The 12629-nt window shown below is 31.1% G+C and overlaps 1 protein-coding gene across 3 annotated transcripts in view; it reads right to left on the bottom strand.

Moving 5' to 3' along the window:
• Nucleotides 1-12629, bottom strand: part of LOC127717947 (uncharacterized) — a 373820-nt gene that overhangs the window by 5244 nt on the left and 355947 nt on the right. For all 3 annotated transcript variants that reach the window (XM_052223827.1, XM_052223829.1, XM_052223828.1), the window contains one exon: nt 6202-6522. In XM_052223827.1, coding sequence (XP_052079787.1) covers nt 6202-6522 — 321 coding nt within the window. The remainder of the gene's footprint in view (nt 1-6201; nt 6523-12629) is intronic.

Here is a 12629-nt window from a genome sequence, read left to right as displayed (position 1 = left end):
ATTCAAACAGCGTCTACATTTGAAGTATGTATTTCCAAGTTTATAATAGCTTGTATTTCCTGACACAATTTCCTAGATAGGGAGTGGTTGTAAAATTGGAAGCTTTTATATCAAGGTTTCTTAGTGGTTAAGTCGAAGTCATCATTTTCGAAAACCGTATGGCTGCCATCACGAGTTAGTTGATTGCTATGTGATATCTGTTCACAGGTGACGACGTATATCTAAATATCGCGACAGCAATCTTGTTTTGTTCTATCTAACATGACATTATCGAATTATACTTTTTAGGTATTTTGTTCTTACAAGAGCAGAAAGATGGGTATCACACGAAGAGCCGGATCTGTTTAGCTGTGCGTAGCACTGAGACCACCCTATGGTTTTTATTTAGTTCGTGTTGCTTCGACTTTAGCGTTCTAAGTTTTGACTGTTGTTTCTGTTTTTGGTCGTTTTCATTTATTTTCACATCGTTAACAGTTTGTTTTCGACATAAAAATTTGAATAATCCTTTGTTAGCTTCCGCCTCCCTTCTACAAAATAGAGAATCGAGTCATTTTGATACAGATGACATGAACGGAAAGTTGTGTACTGTGTATTGTATTCTCTTTACTTCTCAAACTTAATTTAGTAAACAAGAATTCTCAACCTTTTTACGGATTGTAATCTAATTTAATCAACAATCAACAATGGAGTTAACTAACAATATAATAATCAGGTGCTATAATATATCCCAAATATAATAACAAATGCCTTGGTAGTTGTAACTACATTTTGAGAATTTTTCTGCGTCCTGAACTCGAAATATTCTTCTCTTGATTCATTGATTAACCATTACCGCAAACGACCCTTCATTGGTGTTAATTTAAGGTAGTTGTTTCAATAAAAAAACAAAAGGCTGTCGAGTGACAGCAAACCGGATTTTCCTGCAGAGGTCGAACCCTGAACAGTTGAGCAAGTATGGACACAACATTTATTTAAGCTGAAAACAGCTCTGAATTTGGGTTGTGATTGAATATTTGACATAGCATAGGTTCGTGACACTAAATGAATGTGGTCAAAGAACTGAAAATTGGAATTGGACATTTACCTATTATGGTCCAATATTCAAAACCTAAGTACATTGTTAGAATCAGCATATCAAAGAACCCCAAGAATTCAATTTTTGATCAAATAAAACAAAAGTTTAATTTAGGCCCCTTTGACATCAATGTGGACCAATTTGATAAAGGAGCCCACAATCCAAAATCTCTCAATACATGGTTAGATTCAGCATTTCAAAGAACCCCATAAATTCAATTTTTGTTGAATCAAACAAGGTTTAATTTTGGACCCTGATTTGGACCAACATGAAAACTGGGCCCAAAAAATCTAATATTTAAACACAGGTTTAGACTCAGCATTTGAAAGAACCCTATCTTTATATCTAATTTATGTTGAAATAACTCAAACTGGATAAATAGTTCTCTAAAATTAGATATGATGTAATTTTTCAAATTATAATCAATAATATAATGACAGCAACCAGTGATGACTAAGTTCTCTAAAAATTAGATATGATTTAACACTCAAACATTGTTAGAATCAGCATATCAAAGAACCCAAGAATTCAATTGTTGATGATATTAAACAAAAGTTTAATTTAGGACCCTTTGGACCTCAATGTGGTATTATCTAATTAATAATGAAAATAAATACAGGTTTAGATTAAGCATTTCAAAGAACCCTATATATTCAAATTTATGTTGAAATCAAATACAGTTTAATTTTGGACCCTGATTTTGACCAACTTGAAAACTGGGCCCAAAATCAGAAATCTAGATATGTTTATTAATAGACAATACAGGTTTAGCTTTTAAAGGAGTTCACTTCATCAAAAAGAAAAATATATAGCATTCAAACAATTAGTTTTTACAGAATAACAAACAAACGTACCACAAAATTCTTCATTCCATTTTACCAAAGAAAAGAAAAAATCAACTGCTTCGCCGAGCGCAGCTGGATACGACCGCAGAGGTCCAACCCTGAACAGTTGGGGCAAAAATGGACCCAATATTCAAGCTTGAAACAGGTCTAAATTTGGATTGTAATTAAATATTTGACACATTATAGGTTTCTGACACAGAATAAATTTAGTCAAAGAACTTAAAATTGGATATATGAATTTATATTCAATTGAAGATTTCTGCTGTTGTGCAATACTTAGTAAATATGTTTTCAGACTATATACAAAGAATTAGCAATTGTGAACCCCAATTTTTCTTTGGAAAACTGACAATTTCTATAATCTTGAAGAAATAAAAGTTGTCCCCCATTAAAAAAAAAAATTTCTTTTTGTAAAATGTGGTACAATTTAAGAGACATCAATAACTAGGAAAATGCTTATTTTAGACCCTTTTTGGTCCCTTATTTCTGAACAGTTTGGGCAATTACCCGAACATGAATCCCAACCTTCAAATCGTGGTATTGAATCTTGTGGTACAATTTTAAAGCAATCGAAATACTTATACACAAGTTATTTTCCAGAAACTAGAAAAATGCTTTTTTGGGCCCTAATTCCTAAACGGTTGGGACCATCACCCCCAAAAACAATCCCAACCTTCCTTTTGTGGTATTGAAACTTTTGGTAAAATTTCATAGAGATCCATACACTTTAACTTAAGTAATTGTCTGGAAACCAAATGTCTTCGGACGACGACGACGACGACGCCAATGACGACATGGTAGCAATATACGACCCCAAATTTTTTGTTGCTGTCATATAAAAATCCAAAATTGTGTATATCATTAATACAATGTTTTTTAAAAATCTATAAAACTTATCTGTAATGATCTTCAAACTGTCTAAAAATTTAGCTTATAATCATCAGCACTTAGGAAACAGAACATTTTCAAATAAATATGTCACTCCAATTATAATTCTGAGATAAGACATTTACCATATGCTTAGTCATAATCTGATAACAGGAGAAAATAATTTAAAAATATTAGTGTAACCAGACTTTATATATATGATTAACCATTTCTGTACAAAGAGGAATAACTCAATCACATTATAAATACCACTACTGGATATTTAAAAGGGCGATAACTCAACAAGGAGAAAAGCTAAAATCGTGAAAATTGAATTTGACCTTCATTTAGTCACAGGAAACAACATATCTAAATTTGAAAAAAAATTCATAGACGCGTTTTCATGTTATTGAACGGACACTGTTTGGCAGGCGCCCGCCCGCCCGTTCCGCCCAAACGCCCGCCCGCCGCCGTACATCCCCAAATCAATAACTGATAGTTCCTTCGAAAATCCGGTTAAAAAATTGTATCCATCATTGTGTTACTACTAAATATAAATTCTAAATATTATTTTCTGGTAAAATGTCATCGTTTACTTCCAGTTGTGCACATGAATTAAAACTTTCACCTGATCTTCAAGGATCATTCGGGATTTTTCATCCTCGACCTTTTATATCAACAATATCAGGACAAGAATGCAGCGTGTATTGGTTTCACGAACAAATGCAACTGGCAGCTTTCAAACGATGAAATGTAAGATGACTGCTGAAAGTCCTAAACTAAGTTTGTTTGGTATTTTGGGTTTTTTTTTCAAACCACTCATGTATAGTTCGGACATGCGATAATTGATAACTGTGAGATTGAAATAATGAAACTACTTATTACATATTACTGTTTGACAAAGAACCCAAGCTTCTTCTAATAGAAACAAACTAAAAGGGTTTTTAGTATATTCTGATTTGACTTTTACAGGATTCAAACGAATACCAATGCCTTATTAAACAAATGGCAACATATCTAGCAAAAAACAACCGTCTTTACAGTTTTTAACAGAAGTATTATGTCACTTTAACACATTATACGCAATATCAATTATTCTCAATGCCAAGAGTATCAGGATATATTCTGGGCGTTACAAGTACAAAAATACATGCAATCTTAAAACCCAATCCCCAGTCATGTATATCAAATAACTGAATATTGCAAATTATAAAACATTAAAGTAATACATAAACAGACTGTTCAAAACATGCTAATTACCTCACATGAAACATAGTTTATTTGACAACAAAAGCTTACATTAAATGTCTTTAACGGCATTGTAAAAAGCTAGAGATCCGTTACTCTAGAACCGAAGATAATATGTATGTACATGTACTGAATTATTCCTAAATGTCCGCAAAACTACAAAATCACAAGATTATGAGTAACCAATTTTTCTCATTTTAACATGCTGAAAAGTATGATACATGTCTAGTTTTGTCTCAGAATAGTCTAAACATTCTGCGTTTTTCTTATCTTTAAAACCGACAATTTTAGTCAGATACTTTTACTTGTCTGTTTCGTAATTAGAATAAGATCCCCGTACAGATCTAGTTCTGATTTGGTGTGAATATTTAACGGGACAAATTTTATATCAAATCAAAATACAATCAAGTGCTGATAACATGCAAAGGAAAACCTTTGAGAGGTTCGAACGACATTCTTCTATGAATTTAAGTTGCTAAACTTATCACTAAAAAAAATGCTCCTTACTTACTTACTGTACTTCCAAAGTATAACAAAATATCAAATTCTAGGAAAGTTTATTTACCATTAATTTTTGCTATACCATGTATACTGCATTATCAAATACTAACTGTTTTGTTGGCGACTTCCTCAGATATTTTTATGTTTGTTTATATTTCGTACGTCAGTTGTGTTACATGTCCAGACTGTATGTTTACACACCTTAGGTTTCTGGATCGCAATTAGTATTGGCAATTATATCTGTTTGAGATTATTACACAATTGTGTCAATATAAATGAACTTTAAACAACCTTCTTGCAAGTGGAACGTTTAGCTAATTACAAAACCAAATTTAACCCCCCATTTTCGTAGGAAAAGCTCAAACCAAGTCAGGAATATGACAGTAGTTGTTCATTCTTTCGGTTGGTTTATATTGTCGAGAGTTAAGGGTTTGGACTTCCTCATTTTTGAATTTACCTTAAATTTCGCTTTTTTAATGCATTTTTAGTGGGTTTGTTATCCATGACATTTACTCCACGTAATACCACAAGAAAGAGATTTTGATAGTACTTGAAATATGACACAACGACATCTTTGATATTTGATATATGCATATTTGGAATACGCAAAAAAATAAACGTTTATTACTTTCTATTCAGGAATATTTCAATTTTATTTTTATTTTTTTAAGGTAAACTATCGATTCCCCCCCTTTCCCCCCGCAGGCAGTGCAAAGTAAAATAAAGTCTTTATACAGCACTGAAAAATTAATTGCTGTTAAAAAATAAACGAATAGATATTTTTGACAAGAGTTGGAATAGTTTTGCCATTCTTTTCAATGAATGATCAGTTATTATTAACAATGTTTATGTGTACATAAATTAGTAGAAACAGAATTGTCATATGATACATTGGCTCTTATATGAGAAAATACTATATAATTCATCTGTGCAAATAATTAACCAAAACAAACAAAACAACTTTTAATTTCTTTGAAATTCTTCTGATTATTTTTACTTTCAATTATTTTTTCTTGTTCTTTTTTTTTTTTTTTTTTTTTTTTCTTCTTGTTTCTGGTTTTTTTTCATTATTTGAGTACTAAAAAATCTTCAGACATACTTAACACATATATCTTTATATTTTACTACTAAAACAACACAAACTATATATTTTTCATAACCTGTGCATTAGTTATATAAGATAATTATTTGTTTGATAATCTTAATGGTAAAGTTTGTTTTTATATTACTCATTTGGTATATATTTTTTTAAGAATGGAAAATTGTAAGTAGATTACTAACAAATACTAACAGCTGTATGAATATGTTATTGACTAATGTTAACGAGGCCAGGATAAGGTACCGGTACTTGATGTTTTCCAACTAACAAAGGTACAGATTTCAATAAAATATGATAAATTAAAAAAACAAAATAATAGGAATCAAATCATCTGCTGCCAAAAACGATCAAATGTGCTTCTAAGCTATTGAATGCGCATACAGAACGTCAAATCAATTCCAAACATACTTCCAAGTATTTGTTCAAATACAGAAAGGCGGGAATTGGGGAGTAAATAACAACTAGATTAATGATCAAAACAAATACATTTACACCAAAGAAACATACATGCATACATACTTACTTACCTACCTACCTACCTATCACCTACGTGCATACATACATACATTCAAAATTTTCTTCTGTTAATTCCAAAATATGGCTTGCAGAATCAAAACCGTATGAGCACTCGTAGGGAATATTGACATCGTATTCACTGAACTTGTATATCGTAAGAGTAGATGTATTTGCCGAAATATTTAAGTATTCTTTGTATTTTGCTGTGTTTAGGGATACACCGTTCATTACAATTAAGTCATAGCTTTTCCCTCTTGACCACTTCCGGGTAAACTCGTTGCAACATTTAAATTTGGTTGAAATATGACATTCAAGCTGTACATCTCTTTTAAATACAGGATGCTTGGTGTGAAGATTCCATGAAATACTATCTACAAAATATTCAATAATATTACATGTGTTATACATTCTGCTATTGTGCTCCTTATATATTATACGTTTATAGAAGCTGGACATATATTTGTATTTAATAAATAATTTAACACTGGTGTATCCTTCAATCCTTCATTAAAACATGTTAAAGCATAAAAGTTAATAAATGAAAATAAAAAAACATTCAATTTAAAATTCAAAAGACATCTTAATAATATTGTTACTTTAAATAAATGACAATTTTCCCATTAAATGCTCTAAGAAAACTGGCTTGATAAATTTAACGAATATTGTCCTTCCCTTGGTATGGATATTTCTGCTTCACAATGGAAACTTCATACTAAATTTTAAGACACAAAAATATGTTTAGTTTCCTACTATCAATTTTCCTTTTATAGACGTTGAGGGTGTTTCTTATACTTGAAAACTTATTTGTTCTACAAATATTGTATTGTTGTCTTACATTTCAATGAACAAAATATGTGATTTCCTGTAAAACTAAGGATTTTCGTTACCAAGAGTTATTATATTCTTTCAAAGATACAAATTAAATGGCGTGGTTATTTGACTCTAAAATTTTAGAATTTTAGAACACCGTCCGAATAGATGCTTAATTATTTAAGTACGCTAGACGAGGTTTTGAAACAGGTAAAAGGCTTTAACTGGATATCATATCTTTCGTTTTTCGGTAACGTTTATGAAACCCTTTATCTTTTTGATAAACAAATTCTTTATTGATATCAGTTTAACACCGTAGTAAGGTTTTGTACATTGTTTTATCCATAGTTTTATTGATTTTGTTTTTAAATTAAATTATAACTAAATATGCATTAATATACGAGTGTGAACAAAAATGAAAATAACATTTAATAAGCATGCACCGGTCGCGTTTTTCTGGATAAATCTTCACCAGAAAAACTTAATGCCGAATGTTGAAAGCACAGAGACAGTTGAAGATACATTGTATATATATATATAAAAAGGACCTTAAATTAATAACCAATAAATCTAAGGTAAACTTTATATAAAATCCGTTAGATGTTTACGGATTAATACTTAGATACCAGTAACTGCGAGTGCTCTTTGGTCAGTACTTTGTATTTATTTTTTGTCCTTATGCTAGTTGTATTTTGTGGTTCGTGGCAATCTGACAAGTCAAGTGATTTTTGTATATGTTGTTCTTATGTTGTGCTATTAACCAATTGTCTAAGGTTACGGGTAAAGTTGAGTGCTCACAATATAAAGATAAAAAGATATTATGTCATTGTCAATTGGACAAATTTGGTAAAATTTTATTCAAAAACGAAGCGCCGGATACAAAGGGGCATTTTATACTCGCAAGTCGAGATAAAATGACAATAACATGGTAAAACACGAATGAGAACGAACAAGGAAAAAAAACAAGTTCACGCAACAGAAAAAAAAGTCTATAATGCTTATCTGGTATTCAACATATGGTCGAAACCTTTCGTTTACACATTATTTAAAGTAAAAATATATATTTTAAGTGTATCAACATTTCTTTGCTGTGCCTTCAAAATATGGTTAATGTGAAAAAGCATATCTTAAGTATTATAATATTACTTTTACGGCTTTTAAAGATTCCATATTAAAGAAGAGGCGAAAGATACCAAAGGGACATTCAAACTAATAAGTCAAAAATAAACTGACAATACCATGGCAAAAAAAAAAAGAAAATGACCAAAAGACACAAAACGTAATATAGAAAACTAAATGCTGAGCAAAACGAACTCCACCAAACACGGGGGGTTTTAATGAGGAAAAATATAAGTTGACAATTCTAACGAGTAATTAAGTGGACATTCAAGTTCATCTCGTCAGTTTCTGGCATTTAGTTGGACTGTAGATATTGCCATGCTTATATATTTAGCTGTTTACAGTTTACTTTTATCGAATATAGATTTGTATTTAAAGAAGGTAATAAATGCCAAAATTCATCACTACAGGGCATAAATTCGTATGAGTTGTCCACTGGTTATTTCGGTGATGTAGATTTTTTTTTTGTAGGTCTTTTTCTAGCTGATCCGTTATTTAACTTGAAGTTTTTTCTCTATCTATTCTTGTTCTTAAGATTGTATCCATTTACGTAAACAAAGACTCATCAGTGACGCTCGAATAAAAAAGTTGAAAAGCCAAATAAAGTAAAAAGTCGAAGAGCATTAAGGAACCACCATTCCCAAAGGTTCTGCTAAATACAGATATGCTGATCTATTCATGGGATAGCAGATCCATATATATAATTAGTATATTTAAGTTTGGTGAACAGTTTATTTATAAATATGATCACATCAATGATGATTCATGTTGAAACAGAAGTCCTGAGTAATGGGGTGATGATACCATCAAACATGCAGTTGCATCAACCCAGTGGTTGTAAAATAACTCATAAAAGATACCTGGCTCATAATTGTGTACGCCAAACTCATGTTACGTCTGCATAAAACTCACAAGGGACGTCAATTAAAAAAAAATTGAAAAGCCAAATAAAGTACACCGTGACATTTGAAGAGTATTGAGGACTCAAAACACCGAAAAGTTCTGCAAAATACAGGTATGTAAATATATTTCAGGAGTATACAAGAGGCTGTCAGAGTGATAGCAAACCGGATTTCCTACAGAGGTCGAACCCTGAACAGTTGAGCAAGTATCGACACTACATTTAAGCTTAAAACAGCTCTGAATTTGGATTGTGATTGAATATTTGACACAGCATAGGTTTGTGACTAGGGATGTCAACGAGTACTCGGGTATTCGAGTATCGCTCGGTAGTACCGAGTATCGATTACCAAAATGATAATCGAATAATCGCTTTCCTGGTAGAATGTTATTGCTTTCTTAAGCTTAAACAAAAAATATTTGTATTGAGAGCGCCTCCCGGGAAATAAAATATTAATCAAAATTAATAAAAGTTAAAATACGACTCGAATGTTTGCGTTTAACAGTCATTTAAAGTTCCTCCAAACAGAGGTAAGATATATGAACATGAGCACTTTTCCAAGGCTTACAGATTTAGCATATATTTTCATCAGCAGGACTGTTGGTTACCTAACAAAGTTGAGCAATCGCCTCGTCCACGAAAAATTTGACAAGATAATATTTTTCAATAAGAATAAATTATTACAGGCATCAGTAAGTTCTAATCATCACCCCTTTGGTGATCATTAAATGTGTTTTTTACGGTTCCCAAATACTGTAGTTTGAGTAATCATTTTTCTATAGATATTAGTTAATTATTTGATAAGATTATTGCCAACTTACATAATTAGTACATGTAGTAAATGAGCTATTAATTATGGTATTAAATTTCTTTGACTATTATCTAGTCCTAGGTAATAATGTTGAGGGTTTTACGTTCATAAGGCAACGACCCACAATACATAAAATGGGTATTATTTTGTGTTTCCATTTTGTAAATGTTTTACCGCTCGGTAAATCCAACGAGTACTCGATTAGTAAATCTTTGCCGAGTTGACATCCCTATTTGTGACACAAAATGAATGTGGTCAAAGAACTGGAAAATTTGAAATTGGACATTTACCTATTATGGTCCAATATCCAAAATCTAAGTACATTGTTAAAATCAGCATATCAAAGAACCCCAAGAATTCATTTTTTGATGAAATCAGACAAAAGTTTAATTTAGTACCCTTTGGAACTCAATGTAGTATTATCTAATTAATAATGAAAATAAATACATGTTTAGATTCAGCATTTCAAAGAACCCTATATATATTCAATTTATGTTGAAATCAAACACAGTTTAATTTTGGACCCTGATTTGGACCAACTTGAAAACTGGGCCCAAAATCAGAAATCTAAATATATGTTTATTAATAGACAATATAAGCTTAGTTTTTAAAGGAGTTCACTTCATCATATATATATATATTCTGTATAAACCAATTTTCTGAATGCTATATATATATATATATATATATATATCATTCAGAAAATTGGTTAATACAGAATAACAAACAAACCTACCACAAAATTCTTCAACCAATTTACCAAAGAAAAAAAATCCAAAATGTCATTTATCATTAATACAACATTTTGTACAATGTCTTTATAAAATCTATAAAACTTATCTGTAAGACTTTAGTGTTATCAAACTTTAAATATATAATAAACCATTTATGTTCAAAGGGAATTAACTACATCACATAATAAGTACCACTTTTGTCTACTGGAAAGGGCTATAACTCAACAACGAGAAAAGCTAAAATCGTGAAAATTGAACTTGACCTTTATTTAGTCACAGGAAACAACATATCTAAATTTGGAAATCCGGTTAAAAATCCTTAGTATTTCTATATATTGGTAAACAGTTAATTTATAAATATGCTTATGTTATACATGCAGTTATTGACCTAGCAACCGGTATATGACATTTAATCTGCACGGCTCGGGTAACACTACTTGACCCACACGACGTAGGGTTTCGGGTTAATGGGTCATCCCGACCGTGTAGATTAAATAATATATACCGATTTGATTGGTCAATAACTGTTTTAACACATGACGTCATAAATGTAAATGAACGATTCTCAAATATTCGGACGTTATTCAATCCAACGCTCCAGGGAAATATTTCTTGGAGTGGAAAAAAAGTGGGAAATATGCCTTTACATGTAAGTAGTAAAGGTTGTTAACTTTTAAATTATAACTTTTTGGTCCGCCCCTAACGATAAAGAGTACATTTGAACTACGCAGTATAGTTAACCTTAGCTGTGCATTATCAAGATTATAGCACATTAAGAACAAATAGATTTTGCCTATGTTATGGCACGCCACCACTGTCTTATTAATAGATATAAGAAGATGTGGTATGAGTGCCAATGAGACAACTCTCCATCCAAGTCACAATTTGTAAAAGTAAACCATTATAGGTCAAAGTACGGTCTTCAACACGGAGCCTTGGCTCACACCGAACAACAAGCTATAAAGGGTCCCAAAAAATGACTAGTGTAAAACCATTCAAACGGGAAAACCAACGGTCTAATCCATATAAAACGAGAAACGAGAAACACTTATGAACCACATGAACAAACGACAACCACTGAACATCAGGTTCCAGACTTAGGACAGGTGCAAACAAATGCAGCGGGTTTGAACGTTTTAATAGGTACCAACCACCACTCTTACCTGAAACAATAGTGTAACATCACAACATAGAAAGACACACTATAAAATATCAATTGAAATGGCTTAACGCAATTAAAAGACATATTAACACAAACAATTGAATATACACTGAACGAATAAATTTGATCTATGACACAATGTAAATACAAAATAAGTAAAATAAGGGGTGATATGTTAAACAATTTCAGAAAAACAACCACAACCTTGAACAAAACACCGCAAAATAGAATATTGTACACAGGTAAATGAAAATAATTTTGTAAGGTAATGGAGAAGTTCATATTGATCATATGATGTGCATTTGCCATTATATGATGTGCATTTACCTTTAAATGGGTCATTTAAAAAAAATGTCGAATTTTGAAATTGAAAAATTTATTAAAAGTTACTTATTCAAAACACCCTCTACATAAGCAAATCAAAACAAACAGGACTTATAGAACAACATATTAAAAGATGCAATCTTAATAATGTCATACAAGAATATCTTGAAACATTTTTTGATAGGTGGTACAATATCTTGTCTCTCCTGTTACCATTTTCAAAAGAAATTTTGGGTTATTAAGAAAAGGTTTAGATAAAATTTTAAGCTTGTTTTTGTAGCCAATTAAATGGTTTTCAAGAGAATAAACTTCTATATATATTCATTTTGTGAAATAATAGATTATTTGCCAATTTTCCAGGTTGTACTGAAAAATGCCTCTAAAATTTGGTTTTCAAAGGTTGTAAAAATTACCACCAGTAATGTAAGTCTAAGATAGCTATTCATATTGTTCGGCATTTTTTCTCTCTTTCAAATAAACCCAACATCAAGTAAATCCCTCACATGTTAGTTTACTTTTGTCTTTATTTCATTGGTAACAGGAACGTACGTTAATGATATATCACTATATAAAGTTCTATCCTGTTACCTTTTTGTCTATCCTGTTACCGATATCAG

Source organism: Mytilus californianus, unplaced genomic scaffold (genome assembly GCF_021869535.1).
Source record: "Mytilus californianus isolate M0D057914Y unplaced genomic scaffold, xbMytCali1.0.p SCAF_10, whole genome shotgun sequence".
Classification (NCBI taxonomy): Eukaryota; Metazoa; Mollusca; class Bivalvia; order Mytilida; family Mytilidae; genus Mytilus; species Mytilus californianus.
The sequence above is the reverse complement of the archived record's forward strand: the minus strand, read 5'-3'. Positions and strand labels throughout refer to the sequence as shown.